The 21,983-nt window shown below is 40.4% G+C and overlaps 1 protein-coding gene across 1 annotated transcript in view; it reads right to left on the bottom strand.

Moving 5' to 3' along the window:
- The window catches only part of pgr (progesterone receptor), a 45,863-nt gene that overhangs the window by 2,606 nt on the left and 21,274 nt on the right, over positions 1-21,983 (bottom strand). The window contains exons 3-8 of the mRNA XM_038960975.1: positions 15,573-15,689; positions 14,337-14,569; positions 14,004-14,124; positions 3,405-3,549; positions 3,133-3,263; positions 1,234-1,391 (exon numbers count right to left, since the gene is read on the bottom strand). Of these exons, the coding sequence (XP_038816903.1) occupies positions 1,234-1,391; positions 3,133-3,263; positions 3,405-3,549; positions 14,004-14,124; positions 14,337-14,569; positions 15,573-15,689 (905 nt within the window). The remainder of the gene's footprint in view (positions 1-1,233; positions 1,392-3,132; positions 3,264-3,404; positions 3,550-14,003; positions 14,125-14,336; positions 14,570-15,572; positions 15,690-21,983) is intronic.

Here is a 21,983-nt window from a genome sequence, read left to right as displayed (position 1 = left end):
AGAGATGGGGAGGAGGGAGAGATGGGGGAGAGATGGGGGAAGAGGGAGAGATGGGGAGGAGGGAGAGATGGGGGAGATGGGGGAGGGGGGAGAGAGGGGGGAGGAGGGAGAGATGGGGGAGGGGGAGAGATGGGGAGGAGGGAGAGATGGGGGAGGATGGAGAGAGGGGGGAGGAGGGAGAGATGGGGGGAGGGAGAGAGGGGGAGGAGGGAGAGATGGGGGAGGAGGGAGAGATGGGGGAGGAGGGAGAGATGGGGGAGGAGGGAGAGGTGGGGGAGGAGGGAGTGATGGGGGAGGAGGGAGAGAGAGGGGGGGGGGGTGGGGGAGGAGGCAGTTATTGGGGAGGGGCAAACATGTTAGCATTTTGTCCTCAACAAATCATGGTCCTGATACCTGAAACTTTTATCCAACGATTTACAAGTGGGAGTAATAGGTTACTATCCCAATAACCTGGACCTGTCCACAGCTGGACTAGTAAATATTCAGATAATTAATGCACAGTATAAAAATGCCACTTAGGCCCTAATGCACACAGTAGATAAACCAACAGGTTCAGTTACAGAGTAGACTACAAAGTGCATGTCCGAATGACGCAGTGCATTATCCAAACAGGTTTGAACCCCGTGGTTCTTAACGCATGGAGGATGTTGTCTTTATATTATCTTGTATTGTAATACATTTTAGTATAGGCCTCAACCGTACCAAAGGGAGAGAAAAAAGCGGCATGCTGGGATAATGATCGTGGTTTAGTTTCCTCCAAATCATTGATCATTGATACAACGCTATCGTAACCTCAATTAGATAGCCGATCGCAAGACACATGGTCAAATTATGAACATGGACAAAAGTCTTTTCCTTTATAAAGCCGTCTAAGGACTAAGGAGAACTAAGTAAAGCAGACGGCTTTATAAAGGAAAAACATCTAAAAGTAACCTAAAGAGACCTTCATATTGAAGCCTATATCATATTGGTTCTTTATACTACATTATACCTTGATATAAATGTACAGGGCCTGTGATGTTGGCAAAATTTATACACTTTGGTTGACCGGATTTGTTTACACTTTAAGGATATCTGTACAAGATGCGTCATCGACTACCTCCGGAGACGGTCAGGAAGATGTAATCAAAATCAGATCACAATGTGGACAAGATCAGGACAATGGACGCATGTTAGAAGCAGGTCTAAACAGGGCTTATGATAAGAGCAGTGACTTCCTGTCCTGTCCAGTACCTCATGCATGGCATCCATGAGCTTGGTGAGATGATAGAAACGTTGAGAGGAGGCCACCATGCCTCTCTCCTTCAGATGGATAGCCTTGGTCAGCTCCCGAATGTAGTTCTGTCTCATCTCCTCAAACTGGGCCTGGCTCTTTAAACCCTCCAATGGAACTACGGAGAGAGACAAGGGACAATGGGTCATCAACCCGGAAACAATATGGCTTCAACCAAATGGCACCCTATTCCCTGTATAGAGCACTACTTTTAATCAGGGTCCATAGGCATCCGGTCCAAAGTAGTGCACTATAAAGGGAATAGGCATCCGGTCCAAAGTAGTGCACTATAAAGGGAATAGGGTGCCATTTGGGATGAAGCCTATATTTTAGACATGGACAGTCAGACTGCTCTGAACTCTAATTCACAGAGATGTTACTGTACATAAAGGTCCAATGCAGCTGATTTTAATCTGAACATCAAGTCATTTCTGGGTAACAAATAAATTCCTTACCGTGATTTGTTTTCAATTTTAAAATGGGCAAAAAGAAACAAAAATACAGTCTTAGCAAAGCGCAATTTTCTCAAGCAAGAATTTAGCTGGGACTGTCTGAGTGGGGAGTGGAAAACTACTGTAGCTGTTATTGGCAGAGAGGTTTGGAACTCTCTTTCTTATTGGTCTAATTAATTTAACTAATTTACCACATGGTGATGTCACCATGGAAGGCCACTAATTCATCCCATGAAAATAGGCCAAAATGTCAGGCAGTCTTTTCAAACAGCTCCTACAAGGGCATTATCATCATGTTCACATTATGCAGTGTGAAATATCCAGTGTAATTATGCAGTGTAAATACGCAGTGTAAATACGCAGTGTAATTATGCAGTGTAAATACGCAGTGTAATTATGCAGTGTAAATATTCAGTGTGAAATATCCAGTGTAAATATGCAGTGTAATTATCCAGTGTAAATATGCAGTGTGAAATATCCAGTGTAAATATGCAGTGTAAATATACAGTGTGAAATATCCAGTGTAAATATGCAGTGTAAATATACAGTGTGAAATATCCAGTGTAAATATGCAGTGTAATTATGCAGTGTAAATATACAGTGTAAATATCCAGTGTGAAATATCCAGTGTAAATATACAGTGTGAAATATCCCGTGTAAATATCCAGTGTGAAATATCCAGTGTGAAATATCCAGTGTGAAATATACAGTGTGAAATATCCAGTGTGAAATATCCAGTGTAAATATGCAGCCACAAAGACCTACTATGTGTTCTCCTGAAGTACCAGGGGAAAAGTGTGTGACATAAATAGTGACAATATGTTTGTTTTTAGGGCTTACAACATCACTGTCTGTGTACCCTGTGTTTAACTTCATATTTATCTTAATCTTGATTTTTACTTTAATAACTTTGTGGATATGTCAACTACTCTCATAAAATCTGTATTCACTTTTTAGAACTAAAGTCCCTTTGGATTTCTTGAGACCTGACCATGAACTTGTTTTCGATGGCTTCAGTCTCTGTTCATGTAAAGGTCAATGTAAAAATGTTACTTAATAACAGCTGCTTCATAAATCCTGCCTTGTCCCAGTTCACTTTTTTTCCCAGTTCAACAACACATTATGAAACACTGTATATTTCTACATCTGGTGGCAATATATGTGTCCCAAATTGAACCCTGTTCCCTATATAGTTGGTTACTTCTGACCAGAGCCATATGGGCTATATGGGACAGTGCACCATTTAGGACAGAGATAATAATGTAACCAAGACTTTACCAATTGCTTCAGATCTCTTCTGTTTGTTCTTATTTGATCCTAACAGAAGTCTGTGGGCCAGGAAAGGTAGCGTAGGGTCATCAGTCAATGTAATGTTTTAAAGAGTAAGTGGTACTGTGTTGTGTTTACCAGTGTTGAGAATCATGATGGCTTTCATACAGAGGAACTCCTCTTTGGTGACTTGGAGGCTGGTAAACTCCTGAGGGATGAACTGCATGGCCAGACACAGATCATAAATGGGAGATCTCCTCATACGATCCCTGGGAGACAATTACAATATTAATATTGAGATATATCATAGTGGGATTTTTTTGTTTTAACTAAATAGTTGGATAAGTGGGGGAAAAAATGGTTTAATTATTCAATTCAGATTTTAAATATAGAACATTAACACAACTTACTGGCTAAGGATAAGATCAGGAGCAAAGTATAAGTATTCACTGGTGACATTCTGGAAAGATCTCCAGCCCAGAGAGAACACCATCAGGTTCATCCAGGAGTACTGGATGAGGGTCATCTGGTCGTTGATGTGGAGGCTACGGAACCCTGTCAACAAACCAGAGACAAGAATATGTGAATGTTTTCAATAAAGTTATTTTTTACTTGCAATGACCGTGATATGTGTTTGTTTTGACCGACCTACTTGAATGCACTTGACTGTAAGTCACTCCGGATAGGAGGGTCTGCTAAATGACCAAAACATCAATGTAGAAAGGGTCTGCTAAATGACCAAAACATCCATGTTAAAAGGGTCTGCTAAATGACCAAAACATCAATGTAAAAAGGGTCTGCTAAATGACCAAAACATCCATGTTAAAAGGGTCTGCTAAATGACCAAAACATCCATGTTAAAAGGGTCTGCTAAATGACCAAAACATCCATGTTAAAAGGGTCTGCTAAATGACCAAAACATCCATGTTAAAAGGGTCTGCTAAATGACCAAAACATCCATGTTAAAAGGGTCTGCTAAATGACCAAAACATTCATGTAAAAAGGGTCTGCTAAATGACCAAAACATCCATGTTAAAAGGATCTGCTAAATGACCAAAACATCCATGTTAAAAGGGTCTGCTAAATGACCAAAACATCCATGTTAAAAGGGTCTGCTAAATGACCAAAACATCCATGTTAAAAGGTTCTGCTAAATGACCAAAACATCCATGTTAAAAGGATCTGCTAAATGACCAAAACATCCATGTTAAAAGGGTCTGCTAAATGACCAAAACATCCATGTTAAAAGGGTCTGCTAAATGACCAAAACATCCATGTTAAAAGTAGGAAGAATAACCTTTATACATTGAAATGGTTCATTACCTCTATTCATACTCATCAAATCAAACTGTATTTGTCAAATGCGCTGAATACAACAAGTGTAGACCTTACAGTGAAATGCTTATTTACAATACCTTAACCAACAGTGCAGTTCAAGAAAAGTTAAGAAAGTATTTACCAAATAGACGAAAGTAAAAAATTATAATAAAAAGTAACACAATAAGAATAACAATACCGAGGCTATATACAGGGGCTACCGGTACCGAGTCAGTGTGCAGAGGTACAGGTTAGTTGAGGTAATTTGTACATGTAGGTAGGGGGGAAGTGACTATGTATAAATAATAAACAAAGAGTAGCAGCAGTGTACAAAAGAGGTAGAAGCTGTTGAGGAGCCTTTTGTTCCTAGACTTGGCACTCCGGTACCACTTACCCTGTGGTAGCAGAGAAAACAGTCTATAACTTGGGTGACTGGAGTCTCTGACAATTTTATGGGCTTTCCTCTGACACCGCCTATTATATAGGTCCTGGATGGCAGGAAGCTTGGCCCCAGTGATGTACTGGGCCGTTCGCACTACCCTCTGTAGCTTCTTACGGTCAGATGCCGAGCAGTTGCCATACCAGGCGGTGATGCAACCGGTCAGGATGCTCTCGATGGTGCAGCTGGAGAACCTTTTGAGGATCTGGGGACCCATGCCAAATCTTTTCAGTCCCCTGAGGGGGAAAACGTTTTGTCGTGCCCTCTTCACGACTGTCTTGGTATGTTTGGACCATGATAGTTTGTTGGTGATGTGGACACCAAGGAACATGAAACTCTTGACCCGCTCCACTACAGCCGGCCCGCCTTTTCCTGTAGTCCACGATCAGCTCCTTTGTCTTGCTCACATTGAAGGAGAGGTTGTTGTCCTGGCACCACACTGCCAGTTCTCTGACCTCCTCCCTATATGCCGTCTCATCGTTGTCGGTGAGGCCTACCACTGTTGTGTTGTCTGCAAACTTAATGATGGTGTTGGAGTCGTGTTTGGCCACTGGGGGATGGTCTGGTCGTGTAGGTATTACAGACTCGGCCAGGAAGAGGTTGAAAATGTCAAGACACTTGACAGTTGGTCCACGCATGCTTTGAGTAATTCGTCTGGCCCAGCGGCATTTTGAATGTTGACCCGTTTAAAGGTTTTATTCACATCGGCTACCGAGAGCGTTATCACACAGTCATCCAGAACAGCTGGTGCTCTCGTGCATGCTTCAGTGTTGCTTGCCTCGAAGCGAGCATAAAAGGCATTTAGCATTTAGCTCGTCTGGTAGGCTCGCGTCACTGGGCAGCTCGCGTCTGGGTTTACCTTTGGAGTCCATAATAGTTTTCAAGTCCTGCCACATCCGACTCATCTGCTGTCATTTGAGTTGAAATGGTTCATTACCTTTATTCATATATACAGTATCTACGGTCATTCATACGTATCTGCTGTCATTTGAGTTTGAATGGCTCAATATCTTTATTCATACTTACTGTATCTACTGTCATTTGAGTTGAAATGGTTTATTATGTAAATAGCAACGTTATCATCTTATCATGTTATTATCAAGAACAAGTTGTTCTGCTCCATTTGAAGTACAGCAGGTGATGCGTATCAGAGTGTAGTAACCTAGCGACTTAGTCACCCTACTAACAGTCATACACTGTTGTAGATATATTCCTGCTGGTCAACCATAATGGTAGATATATCACTACTGGTCAACCATAATGGTAGATATATCACTACTGGTCAACATAATGGTAGATATATCACTACTGGTCAACATAATGGTAGATATATCACTACTGGTCAGCCATAATGGTAGATATATCACTACTGGTCAACCATAATGGTAGATATATCACTATAGGTCAACATAATGGTAGATATATCACTATAGGTCAACATAATGGTAGATATATCAATTCTGGTCAACCATAATGGTAGATATATCACTACTGGTCAACATAATGGTAGATATATCACTACTGTTCAACCATAATGGTAGATATATCACTACTGGTCAACAAAATGGTAGATATATCACTGCTGGTCAACCATAATGGTAGATATATCACTACTGGTCAACCATAATGGTAGATATATCACTATAGGTCAACATAATGGTAGATATATCACTATAGGTCAACATAATGGTAGATATATCAATTCTGGTCAACCATAATGGTAGATATATCACTACTGGTCAACATAATGGTAGATATATCACTACTGGTCAACCATAATGGTAGATATATCACTACTGGTCAACAAAATGGTAGATATATCACTGCTGGTCAACCATAATGGTAGATATATCACTACTGGTCAACAAAATGGTAGATATATCACTGCTGGTCAACCATAATGGTAGATATATCACTACTGGTCAACCATAATGGTAGATATATCACTATAGGTGAACCATAATGGTAGATATATCACTACTGGTCAACATAATGGTAGATATATCACTACTGGTCAACCATAATGGTAGATATATCACTACTGGTCAACAAAATGGTAGATATATCACTGCTGGTCAACCATAATGGTAGATATATCACTACTGGTCAACCATAATGGTAGATATATCACTATAGGTCAACATAATGGTAGATATATCACTATAGGTCAACATAATGGTAGATATATCACTGCTGGTCAACCATAATGGTAGATATATCACTACTGTTCAACCATAATGGTAGATATATCACTGCTGGTCAACCATAATGGTAGATATATCACTACTGTTCAACCATAATGGTAGATATATCACTGCTGGTCAACCATAATGGTAGATATATCACTACTGGTCAACCATAATGGTAGATATATCACTACTGGTCAACCATAATGGTAGATATATCACTACTGGTCAACATAATGGTAGATATATCACTACTGGTCAACATAGTGGTAGATATATCACTACTGGTCAACATAATGGTAGATATATCACTACTGGTCAACATAATGGTAGATATATCACTACTGGTCAACATAATGGTAGATATATCACTGCTGGTCAACCATAATGGTAGATATATCACTACTGGTCAACCATAATGGTAGATATATCACTACTGGTCAACCATAATGGTAGATATATCACTGCTGGTCAACCATAATGGTAGATATATCACTACTGGTCAACCATAATGGTAGATATATCACTGCTGGTCAACCATAATGGTAGATATATCACTACTGGTCAACCATAATGGTAGATATATCACTACTGTTCAACCATAATGGTAGATATATCACTGCTAGTCAACCATAATGGTAGATATATCACTACTGGTCAACCATAATGGTAGATATATCACTACTGGTCAAACATAATGGTAGATATATCACTACTGGTCAACCATAATGGTAGATATATCACTATAGGTGAACCATAATGGTAGATATATCACTATAGGTCAACATAATGGTAGATATATCACAACTGGTCAACATAATGGTAGATATATCACAACTGGTCAACCATAATGGTAGATATATCACTATAGGTCAACCATAATGGTAGATATATCACTACAGGTCAACATAATGGTAGATATATCACTACTGGTCAACCATAATGGTAGCAACATAACTGCTGGTCAACCATAATGGTAGCTATATCTCTGGTCAACCATAATGGTAGCAACATAACTTCTGGTCAACCATAATGGTAGCTATATCTCTGGTCAACCACAATGGTAGCAACATAACTGCTGGTCAACCATAATGGTAGCTATATCTCTGGTCAACCATAATGGTAGCTATATCTCTGGTCAACCATAATGGTAGCTATATCTCTGGTCAACCATAATGGTAGCTATATCTCTGGTCAACCATAATGGTAGCTATATCTCTGGTCAACCAAAATGGTAGCAACATAACTGCTGGTCTACCATAATGGTAGCTATATCTCTGGTCAACCATAATGGTAGCAACATAACTGCTGGTCTACCATAATGGTAGCTATATCTCTGGTCAACCATAATGGTAGCAACATAACTGCGGGTCTACCATAATGGTAGCTATATCTCTGGTCAACCATAATGGTAGCAACATAACTGCTGGTCTACCATAATGGTAGCTATATCTCTGGTCAACCAAAATGGTAGCAACATAACTGCTGGTCTACCATAATGGTAGCTATATCTCTGGTCAACCATAATGGTAGATATATCACTACAGGTCAACATAATGGTAGCTATATCTCTGGTCAACCATAATGGTAGATATATCACTACAGGTCAACATAATGGTAGCTATATCTCTGGTCAACCATAATGGTAGATATATCACTACAGGTCAACATAATGGTAGCTATATCTCTGGTCAAGCATAATTGCTTTGCAGCTTTTGATCTGGCTTGTATTTAATGGTGTGTGTTTCATAATAACAAATGTCAAATCATTACCTCTCCTTATGGGAACTGGCCTTCCCTCCCTGTCAAATCATTACCTCTCCTTATGGGAACTGGCCTTCCCTCCCTGTCAAATCATTACCTCTCCTTATGGGAACTGGCCTTCCCTCCCTGTCAAATCATTACCTCTCCTTATGGGAACTAGCCTTCCCTCCCTGTCAAATCATTACCTCTCCTTATGGGAACTGGCCTTCCCTCCCTGTCAAATCATTACCTCTCCTTATGGGAACTAGCCTTCCCTCCCTGTCAAATCATTACCTCTCCTTATGGGAACTGGCCTTCCCTCCCTGTCAAATCATTACCTCTCCTTAGAACTGGCCTTCCCTCCCTGTCAAATCATTACCTCTCCTTATGGGAACTGGCCTTCCCTCCCTGTCAAATCATTACCTCTCCTTATGGGAACAAGCCTTCCCTCCCTGTCAAATCATTACCTCTCCTTATGGGAACTGGCCTTCCCTCCCTGTCAAATCATTACCTCTCCTTATGGGAACTGGCCTTCCCTCCCTGTCAAATCATTACCTCTCCTTATGGGAACTGGCCTTCCCTCCCTGTCAAATTATTACCTCTCCTTATGGGAACTGGCCTTCCCTCCCTGTCAAATCATTACCTCTCCTTATGGGAACTGGCCTTCCCTCCCTGTCAAATGATTACCTCTCCTTATGGGAACTAGCCTTCCCTCCCTGTCAAATCATTACCTCTCCTTATGGGAACCAAGGAGTGGAGTCCACAGACTACAAGGAGTGGAGTCCACAGACTATAAGCAGTGGAGTCCACAGACTACAAGCAGTGGAGTCCACAGACTACAAGGAGTGGAGACCACAGACTACAAGGAGTGGAGTCCACAGACTACAAGGAGTGGAGTCCACAGACTACAAGGAGTGGAGTCCACAGACTACAAGGAGTGGAGTCAACAGACTACAAGGAGTGGAGTCAACAGACTACAAGGAGTGGAGTCCACAGACTACAAGGAGTGGAGTCAACAGACTACAAGGAGTGGAGTCCACAGACTACAAGGAGTGGAGTCAACAGACTACAAGGAGTGGAGTCCACAGACTACAAGGAGTGGAGTCCACAGACTACAAGGAGTGGAGTCAACAGACTACAAGGAGTGGAGTCAACAGACTACAAGGAGTGGAGTCCACAGACTACAAGGAGTGGAGTCCACAGACTACAAGGAGTGGAGTCAACAGACTACAAGGAGTGGAGTCCACAGACTACAAGGAGTGGAGTCCACAGACTACAAGGAGTGGAGTCAACAGACTACAAGGAGTGGAGTCCACAGACTACAAGGAGTGGAGTCCACAGACTACAAGGAGTGGAGTCAACAGACTACAAGGAGTGGAGTCCACAGACTACAAGGAGTGGAGTCAACAGACTACAAGGAGTGGTCCACAGACTACAAGGAGTGGAGTCCACAGACTACAAGGAGTGGAGTCCACAGACTACAAGGAGTGGAGTCCACAGACTACAAGGAGTGGAGTCAACAGACTACAAGGAGTGGAGTCCACAGACTACAAGGAGTGGAGTCCACAGACTACAAGGAGTGGAGTCCACAGACTACAAGGAGTGGAGTCCACAGACTACAAGGAGTGGAGTCAACAGACTACAAGGAGTGGAGTCAACAGACTACAAGGAGTGGAGTCAACAGACTACAAGGAGTGGAGTCAACAGACTACAAGGAGTGGAATGTCAGTATAAAACAGGTCTGGATTTCAGGCTACAAACAAGGTGCTTCTGCTGACATGTTACTTGTGTTCTTCTTACATAGGCATTCTGTCCACAGAGATTATTTTAAATGACATGACATATGACATGACATATGACATGACATACAGTATGGATTCTATATGACATGACATACAGTATGGATTCTATATGACATGACATACAGTATGGATTCTATATGACATGACATACAGTATGGATTCTCAATGACATGACATAACGTATGAATTCTATATGACATGACATAACGTATGAATTCTATATGACATGACATATGCCATGACATACAGTATGGATTCTATATGACATGACATACAGTATGGATTCTCAATGACATGACATAACGTATGAATTCTATATGACATGACATATGACATGACATACAGTATGGATTCTATATGACATGATATACAGTATGGATTCTCAATGACATGACATAACGTATGAATTCTATATGACATGACATATGCCATGACATACAGTATGGATTCTATATGACATGACATACAGTATGGATTCTATATGACATGACATACAGTATGGATTCTATATGACATGACATACAGTATGGATTCTATATGACATGACATACAGTATGGATTCTCCAAGACATGACATAAAGTATGGATTCTATATGACATGACATATGACATGACATACAGTATGGATTCTATATGACATGATATACAGTATGGATTCTCAATGACATGACATAACGTATGAATTCTATATGACATGACATATGACATGACATACAGTATGGATTCTATATGACATACAGTATGGATTCTAAATGACATGACATAAAGTATGGATTCTATATGGCATGACATACAGTATGGATTCTATATGACATGACATATGACATGATATATGACCAGACATAAAGTATGGATTCTATATGACATGATATACAGTATGGATTCTAAATGACATGACATACAGTATGGATTCTATATGACATGACATACAGTATGGATTCTATATGACATGACATAACGTATGGATTCTATATGACATGATGTACAGTATGGATTATATATGACCTGACATAAAGTATGGATTCTATATGACATGACATACAGTATGGATTCTATATGACATGACATACAGTATGGATTCTATATGACATGACATACAGTGTGGATTCTATATGACATGACATACAGTATGGATTCTATATGACATGACATACAGTATGGATTCTAAATGACATGACATACAGTATGGATTCTATATGACATGATATACAGTATGGATTCTCAATGACATGACATAAAGTATGGATTCTATATGACATGACATATGACATGACATACAGTATGGATTCTATATGGCATACAGTATGGATTCTAAATGACATGACATAAAGTATGGATTCTATATGGCATGACATACAGTATGGATTCTAAATGACATGACATACAGTATGGATTCTATATGACATGACATATGACATGATATATGACCAGACATAAAGTATGGATTCTATATGACATGATATACAGTATGGATTCTAAATGACATGACATACAGTATGGATTCTATATGACATGACATACAGTATGGATTCTATATGACATGACATAAAGTATGGATTCTATATGACATGATGTACAGTATGGATTCTATATGACATGACATAAAGTATGGATTCTATATGACATGACATACAGTATGGATTCTATATGACATGACATACAGTGTGGATTCTATATGACATGACATACAGTATGGATTCTATATGACATGATATACAGTATGGATTCTATATGACATGACATAAAGTATGGATTCTATATGACATGATATACAGTATGGATTCTATATGACATGACATACAGTATGGATTCTATATGACATGACATACCGTATGGATTCTATATGACATGACATACAGTATGGATTCTAAATGACATGACATACAGTATGGATTCTATATGACATGACATACAGTATGGATTCTATATGACATGACATACAGTATGGATTCTATATGACATGACATACAGTATGAATTCTATATGACATGACATACAGTATGGATTCTATATGACATGACATACAGTATGGATTCTATATGACATGATATAAAGTATGGACTCTTTTGACATGACATACAGTATGGATTCTATATGACATGACATAAAGTATGGATTCTATATGACATGATATACAGTATGGATTCTATATGACATGACATAAAGTATGGACTCTTTTGACATGACATACAGTATGGATTCTATATGACATGACATAAAGTATGGATTCTATATGACATGATATACAGTATGGATTCTATATGACATGACATACAGTATGGATTCTAAATGACATGACATACAGTATGGATTCTATATGTCATTCTATGATTCTACCTACAAGTTAGTGTTTTGACTGATATTATCCAAAGCTGGGATGATACTAGGAGTTTACCAGTAATTATAAAGGGTGTTTAGGAGGTTACCAGTAGTGATAAAGGATGTTTAGGAGGTTACCAGTAGTTATAAAGGGTGTTTAGGAGGTTACCAGTAGTTATAAAGGGTGTTTAGGAGGTTACCAGTAGTGATAACGGGTGTTTAGGAGGTTACCAGTAGTGATAAAGGGTGTTTAGGAGGTTACCAGTAGTGATAAAGGGTGTTTAGGAGGTTACCAGTAGTTATAACGGGTGTTTAGGAGGTTACCAGTAGTGATACAGGGTTTTAGGAGGTTACCAGTAGTGATAAAGGGTGTTTAGGAGGTTACCAGTAGTGATAAAGGGTGTTTAGGAGGTTACCAGTAGTGATAAAGGGTGTTTAGGAGGTTACCAGGTGTTATAACGGGTGTTTCGGAGGTTACCAGTAGTGATACAGGGTGTTTCGTGACTTTTAAAAGAGAAGAAAGGATTGGTCGTACTCTCCACATGGTCTCCCTGGCTGTATCTCTGCCTGCCAGTGTTAGGGAGTGAGACCTTCGCAGCAGAACGCTGGTGACTGTTGGTGGCCATGGTTAGGGTGTGGTAACCATGGAGACCATGGTGAGTGTGTTGGCCCTGAGGAGGCCTTGCCCATAGAGCTCTGTTCAAAATTAGTGCATTATATAGGGAATAGTGTGCCTTAGGGCTCTGGTCTAAAGTAGTGGACTATATAGGGAATAGGGTTCCATCGGGCTCTGGTCTAAAGTAGTGCACTATATAGGGAATAGTGTGTTATTTGGGAAGCAAACATAGACTTATACCACAAGTCAGCCCTGAATACAGTTATTCTGTTACCTGGCACACCTGACCAAGGCATCTGCAGGCTACTACTGCTGTCTGTATGTGGTTCAGGTTGACTCCAGAACTCATATGGACCAATCCTAACTTGGATCCACATGGGTGAAAACCTTCCATTTTACATCAGTATATGAAGTGTGAACGGGTTACGTGGTCAGATGTCAAGTTTAGGATATCAAAGCAGTTGACATTCTTCCTGCTGTTACTTGATCACCGGATGAATCACAGTCTGTCTCTCAGGACATTATAAGACATTCATAAACCATACATACAGCCTTTATAACACAGTTCATATTCTTCCTGCTATTACCTGGCAGGGACTTGGACCACCGGACGATCCACAACAGCTGTCTATCACACAGTCTGTTGAGACTGTTGAGGAGGAGGTGTGGCATGTCAGGCTGGGAGTTGTCGTAGCCAGAGTACACCACCTGGTAGATGGAGAGATGATTCATCCCTGAATGTCAATCCATTGTCAGCATCAGGACAATACATAAAGCATAAAGTGCCTGTGATGAATATGAAACCTAACTTGTCCTTCAGTCAAATGTTCCCTTAGTCATGCATTGAAGTCAATAGGACACTAAGTTACAATTAGACTTTGAGGTTAGGATTCGCCCCTAAATCAGCAACTCCGACCCACCTCAGGCTCAATGCTCTCCAGAATGCTGATGATCTGAGGGGAGAGCTGCAGCTCGTTGAGGCCAGGCATGCAGGGTAGAGAGGCCAGGGCCTGACCATCCCCCAGGGCTGACAAGGGCCCCTGGAACATCAAGGCTGGGGCCAGACCATCCCCCAGGGCTGATAAGGGCCCCTGGAACATCAAGGCTGGGGCCAGACCTGCCTTCAGGGCCCCGAAGCGCTTCAGCTTCCTCCCTGTGACGATAATTACCCCGAGGGTCAGTTAAAACATGTGAAGAGTACAAGGAACACTTGTTATTCACATACTGTATGTAGACATTGGTATGGGGCTGAATGAAATGAAGATGAGGTTCAGCATCTATGAAAGGCTTCATTAAGATGTGATCAGATGTGTCGGCTGACATAAGATAAAATATATACTTTAAAAATATATATATATTGTTTCAGGTTTAGTTTGTCTGGGGAAAAAAATGCTACAAAATAATTACTGTAATGCATTTATTTTTCTCTAAGTTGTAATTTTTGCTGAATGGTACGACCTTGAACGGTTGACTGATTTTAAACCCGTAATATAACACACTTACTCCTCCTCAATAACCCATGACACAAAAAATGTTTCAAATAAAAGGTCAGACAAAGGCTATTACAAGAGCACTTTCGTTTTTGAATAAACTGTTTACCCATACAGATGTAGGATCTTAATTTGAGCCAAATTGCTACAGCGGGAAGATAATCCTGCAGCAACAGGACATGTGAATTATTATGTAGTTTATAATTAATGGACATTTTTGCAGGGGTTAATACATTTTCCGTTAAGGAAAATCAAGCCTGAAAATTTCAAGGTGGAAATGACAAACTTCAGAAATAAATACACTACAAATGTAAAATGTCCTGCATTGCAGGAATGTTCTCCTGCAACATGGTGATCAAATTAAGATCCCACATCTGTGGTTCATTAAACATCTAAAAGGTAATATCCTAAGGGAAAGAACATGTCAGGTAGTACTGGCAGGGGTGGATGATTTTGTTCATTTCCATGAAGTGTTTCGTCTCTGTGTGTGATCTGAAAGGCCCTGTGAACAATCTCCTTGACTGGAAATGATGATTTCAAAGTGTGTGACTCCTGCTTAAGATGAGAGGGTGTTAATTTGTAACCCCATTAATGTGATGTTCTCTAGATAATTGGGAAGGAGGGTAAGTAGAAGAGGAAGACAGAGAGACAGGACCACAAAGGTACCTCCGAGCATCATCCCAGCTTGGTAGCACTTCCTCAGGCGACACGCAGGGCAATTCTTTCTCCGTATCTTATCCACGATGCAGTCATTTCGACCGGCACAGAGATAGTTATGATGTCCTGTTGAATAGAAGAACAGAATACAGCTAATGTGGTTTAAAGTGTCTTTTTTAGAATTACTTTTCAAAGGCAATCATCTCAAAGAGAGGTGGGTTCTCTAAGGCTCTCCGTAATATTGTCTAATGGAGATGGGTTCTCTAAGGCTCTCCGTATTATTGTCTAATGGAGATGGGTTCTCTAAGGCTCTCCGTATTATTGTCTAATGGAGATGGGTTCTACTAGGCTCTTTGTATTATTGTCTAATAGAGATGGGTTCTCTAAGGCTCTCCGTACTATTGTCTAATGGAGATGGGTTCTCTAAGGCTCTCTGTAATATTGTCTAATAGAGATGGGTTCTCTAAGGCTCTTTGTATTATTGTCTAATAGAGATGGGTTCTCTAAGGCTCTCCGTAATATTGTCTAATAGAGATGGGTTCTCTAAGGCTCTCTGTAATATTGTCTAATAGAGATGGGTTCTCTAAGGCTCTCCGTACTATTGTCTAATGGAGATGGGTTCTCTAAGGCTCTCCGTACTATTGTCTAATAGAGATGGGTTCTCTAAGGCTCTCTGTATTATTGTCTAATAGAGATGGGTTCTCTAAGGCTCTCTGTAATATTGTCTAATAGAGATGGGTTCTCTAAGGCTCTCTGTGTTATTGTCTAATAGAGATGGGTTCTACTAGGCTCTCTGTATTATTGTCTAATGGAGATGAGTTCTACTAGGCTCTCTGTATTATTGTCTAATAGAGATGGGTTCTACTAGGCTCTCTGTAATATTGTCTAATAGAGATGGGTTCTCTAAGGCTCTCTGTATTATTGTCTAATAGAGATGGGTTCTCTAAGGCTCTCTGTATTATTGTCTAATAGAGATGGGTTCTCTAAGGCTCTCTGTATTATTGTCTAATATAGATGGGTTCTCTAAGGCTCTCTGTATTATTGTATAAAATAGATGGGTTCTCTAAGGCTCTCCGTAATATTGTCTAATGGAGGTGGGTTCTCTAAGGCTCTCTGTATTATTGTCTAATATAGATGGGTTCTCTAAGGCTCTCTGTATTATTGTCTAATAGAGATGGGTTCTCTAAGGCTCTCTGTATTATTGTCTAATAGAGATGGGTTCTCTAAGGCTCTCTGTATTATAGTCTAATGGAGATGGGTTCTACTAGGCTCTTTGTATTATTGTCTAATGGAGATGGGTTCTCTAAGGCTCTCTGTATTATAGTCTAATGGAGATGGGTTCTACTAGGCTCTCTGTAACATTGTCTAATGGAGATGGGTTCTCTAAGGCTCTCTGTAATATTATCTAATAGAGATGGGTTCTACTACGCTCTCTGTATTATTGTCTAATAGAGATGGGTTCTCTAAGGCTCTCTGTAATATTGTCTAATAGAGATGGGTTCTCTAAGGCTCTCTGTATTATTGTCTAATAGAGATGGGTTCTCTAAGGCTCTCCGTAATATTGTCTAATAGAGATGGGTTCTCTAAGGCTCTCTGTAATATTGTCTAATAGAGATGGGTTCTCTAAGGCTCTCTGTAATATTGTCTAATAGAGATGGGTTCTCTAAGGCTCTCTGTACTATTGTCTAATATAGATGGGTTCTCTAAGGCTCTCCGTAATATTGTCTAATGGAGATGGGTTCTCTAAGGCTCTCTGTATTATTGTCTAATGTAGATGGGTTCTCTAAGGCTCTCTGTATTATTGTCTAATGGAGATGGGTTCTCTAAGGCTCTCTGTATTATTGTCTAATAGAGATGGGTTCTCTAAGGCTCTCTGTATTATTGTCTAATGGAGATGGGTTCTACTAGGCTCTTTGTATTATTGTCTAATGGAGATGGGTTCTCCAAGGCTCTCTGAAATAGTGTTTAATGGAGATGGGTTCTACTAGGATGTCTGTAATATTGTTGAATGGAGGTGGGTTCTCCAAGGCTCTCTGAAATAGTGTTTAATGGAGATGGGTTCTACTAGGATGTCTGTAATATTGTTGAATGGAGGTGGGTTCTCCAAGGCTCTCTGAAATAGTGTTTAATGGAGATGGGTTCTACTAGGCTCTCTGAAATAGTGTTTAATTGAGGTGGGTTCTCCAAGGCTCTCTGAAATAGTGTTTAATGGAGATGGGTTCTACTAAGCTCTCTGAAATAGTGTTTAATGGAGATGGGTTCTACTAGGCTCTCTGAAATAGTGTTTAATGGAGATGGGTTCTACTAGGCTCTCTGAAATAGTGTTTAATGGAGATGGGTTCTACTAGGCTCTCTGAAATAGTGTTTAATAGAGATGGGTTCTACTAGGCTCTCTGAAATAGTGTTTAATGGAGATGGGTTCTACTAGGCTCTCTGAAATAGTGTTTAATGGAGATGGGTTCTACTAGGCTCTCTGAAATAGTGTTTAATGGAGATGGGTTCTACTAGGCTCTCTGAAATAGTGTTTAATGGAGGTGGATTCTACAAGGCTCCCTGAAATAGTGTTTAATGGAGGTGGGTTCTACTAGGCTCTCTGAAATAGTGTTTAATGGAGGTGGGTTCTACTAGGGTCTCTGAAATAGTGTTTAATGGAGGTGGGTTCTACTAGGCTCCCTGAAATAGTGTTTAATGGAGGTGGGTTCGACTAGGCTCTCTGAAATAGTGTTTAATGGAGATGGGTTCTACTAGGCTCCCTGAAATAGTGTCCAATGGAGATGGGTTCTACTAGGCTCTCTGAAATAGTGTTTAATGGAGGTGGGTTCTACTAGGCTCCCTGAAATAGTGTTTAATGGAGGTGGGTTCTACTAGGCTCTCTGAAATAGTGTTTAATGGAGATGGGTTCTACTAGGCTCTCTGAAATAGTGTCCAATGGAGATGGGTATTATACTCTCAAGATTGAGAAGAGTTTTTGAGAGCGAGAGAGAGAGGGGGGGTGAAAGGCAGGGAGAGAGATAAGAACGAGAAATGGGGGGGAGTGAAAGGCAGAGAGAGCAATTTAGTGTCTGAAAGAGATGGAGAAAGAACACAAAAAAGAGCAGAGAGACACGACCATGGTCAGACTGAGAGACATGACTATGGTCAGACTGAGAGACATGACTATGGTCAGACTGAGAAACATGACTATGGTCAGACTGAGAGACATGACTATGGTCAGACTGAGAGACATGAACATGGTCAGACTGAGAGACATGACTATGGTCAGACTGAGAAACATGACTATGGTCAGACTGAGAGTAACATGACCATGGTCAGACTGAGAGACATGACTATGGTCAGACTGAGAGACATGAACATGGTCAGACTGAGAGACATGACCATGGTCAGACTGAGAGACATGACTATGGTCAGACTGAGAAACATGACTATGGTCAGACTGAGAGACATGACTATGGTCAGACTGAGAGACATGAACATGGTCAGACTGAGAGACATGACCATGGTCAGACTGAGAGACATGACTATGGTCAGACTGAGAGACATGACTATGGTCAGACTGAGAGACATGACTATGATTAGTTTAAACGATCATGTCCAAGATGGCGTAGCAGTCGGACGTGTGTTTGTCTTGTCCTGTCTCGTCCAGTGATTTGTGATGCTGCGTCATTTCCGGTCACAACTTGCACACGTGTCTTGCCAACCTTACTTTGCTACCTGACAACTTTACGGTTTTTACTTTTTAATTACCGTTTATATTTTTAGTTTTTCCCTCACAACTTTTTTTTCATTCAACTTTTTCACTCCGGACGCTTAATCTGTACACGGTTCATCAGGACCTCCAACAGCCGACGCTAAGTAGTAACATTAACATTAACATGATGCCTTCTAATTGCAGTCGCTGTACTCATAATATACAGGAGAACGATCGCCTTACGGCGAGGATAGCTGTGCTGCAAGCCCAGCTTCAGACGCAATCGGTAGGCAAGGGTAATTTCAGTGTAGGAAAGGATGAAACAGCGTCTGTGCCACCAGTAAGTACAGATAGTAACGTTAGTATAAACCCCCCCGCACAGTCCCCGCAGCCGGACAACTTTCTCATGGCTTCTGGAGGGAAATGCTGTAGGAATGCTCAACCGGTGACGCTCATTCAGCCGACAGAAACTTTCAACCGGTTTTCCCCATTAAGCAGCGAGTCGGAGTCTGAGGCCGAGCCTTCTCTTGTCTCTACGCCTCCCGTTACGGGGTCTGAGACACCGAAGCCTCCCACCATTAGCTCTGACAAATTGAAAACCCTAGTCATTGGCGACTCCATTACCCGCAGTATTAGACTTAAAACGAATCATCCAGCGATCATACACTGTTTACCAGGGGGCAGGGCTACTGACGTTAAAACTTCTTGTCAATAGGGGGGCGCTGTTTTCACTTTGGAAAAAATCGTGCCCAAATGAAACGGCCTCGTACTCTTTTCTAGATCATACAATATGCATATTATTATTACTATTGGATAGAAAACACTCAGAAGTTTCTAAAACTGTTTGAATTATGTCTGTGAGTAAAACAGAACTCATTTTGCAGCAAACTTCCATGCAGGAAGTGAAAAATCTGAAAACGAGGCTCTGTTTCAGGGCCTGCCTATTCAATTGCCTTATATTTATCGATATGCATGCACTTCATACGCCTTCCACTAGATGTCAACAGGCAGTGGAAGGTGGAATGGGGTGTCTAGCTTGATCTGAGGTCGAACAAGAGCTTTTGGAGTGGCAGGTCAGGAATTTCCTTTGTCTACCAAGGCGCGCGAAGCACCTCGATATTGTCTTCTGATAAGCGTTCGGTTTACACGGCGAATATCTCCGGCTCTGATTTTATTTGATACATGTGATAATAACATCGTAGAGTAGGTTTTTTCAACCGAGTTTTATCAGATTATTCAACGTTTATTGGGACTTTTGGAGTTTTCCGTTCTTTGCGTCGAGAGAAAATGGGAACGTTATCAACATTGGCTAGCATTGTGGCGCGAATTCGACAGAAGAAAAGGACATTCTAAAACCAAACAACGATTTATTCTGGACCAAGGACTCCTTGTACAAGATTCTGATGGAAGCTCAGCAAAAGTAAGAACAATTTATGATGTTATTTCGTATTTCTGTGGAGAATGTTGATTCCTATTCTCCGCCGTTTTGGCGAGCACTCTCGCAATAACTCAAGCTGTTTGTTATGGTAAAGTTATGGTAAAGTTATTTTTAAAAATCTAACACGGCGGTTGCATTAAGAACCAGTGTATCTTTCATATCTTTCATTTTATGTAAAGTTTATGATGAGTTCTTTGGTCAGATTAGGTGAGTGTCCAAAATAGCTCCGGACATTCTGGGGAAATGTTGCTACATATTCACAATGTATAACCACGGTTTGCAGCTCTAAATATGCACATTTTCGAACAAAACATAAGTGTATTGTATAACCTGATGTTATAAGACTGTCATCTGATGAAGTTGTTCAAGGTTAGTGATTAATTTTATATCTTTTGCTGGTTTTTGCGATAGCTACCTTTTGCGGTGAATAAATGCATTTGTGTGTTTGGCTATTGTGGTAAGCTAATATAATTCTATATTGTGTTTTCGCTGTAAAACACTTAAAAAATCGGAAATATTGGCTGGATTCACAAGATGTTTATCTTTCATTTGCTGTACACCATGTATTTTTCATAAATGTCTTATGATGAGTATTTAGGTATTTCACGTTGCTCTCTGTAATTATTCTGGCTGCTTTGGTGATATTTTTGATGGTAGCTGCAATGTAAAACTATGATTTATACCTCAAATATTCACATTTTCGAACAAAACATACATTTATTGTATAACATGTTATAAGACTGTCATCTGATGAAGTTCTTTCTTGGTTAGTGACTAATTATATCTCTATTTGGTCGGTTTTGTGATAGCTACCTATGCGGTAGAAACATGGTGAAAATATGCGGTTGAGTCTTTGGCTATTGTGGTTAGCTAATAGAAATACATATTGTGTTTTCGCTGTAAAATATTTTTAAAATCGGAAATGAGGGCTGGATTCACAAGATGTTTATCTTTCATTTTCTGTATTGGACTTGTGATTTCATGAAAATTATATTATATGATATCCCTGTCCCGTTAGGCTAGGCTATGCTAGTCAGCTTTTTTGATGAGGAGGATCCCGGATCCGGGAGGGTGACTCGTTAGTTAAGGCTAATCTGAAGATGGTGTTGGCTAAAGCTAAAACTGGTGAGTGTAGAGAGTATAGAGATATTGTTATCCACGTCGGCACCAACGATGTTAGGATGAAACAGTCAGAGGTCACCAAGCGCAACATAGCTTCAGCGTGTATATCAGCTAGAAAGATGTGTCGGCATCGAGTAATTGTCTCTGGCCCCCTCCCAGTTAGGGGGAGTGA

This window comes from Salvelinus namaycush, chromosome 23, assembly GCF_016432855.1.
Source record: "Salvelinus namaycush isolate Seneca chromosome 23, SaNama_1.0, whole genome shotgun sequence".
NCBI lineage: Eukaryota > Metazoa > Chordata > Actinopteri > Salmoniformes > Salmonidae > Salvelinus > Salvelinus namaycush.
This window is presented reverse-complemented; position numbering and strand designations above follow the sequence as displayed.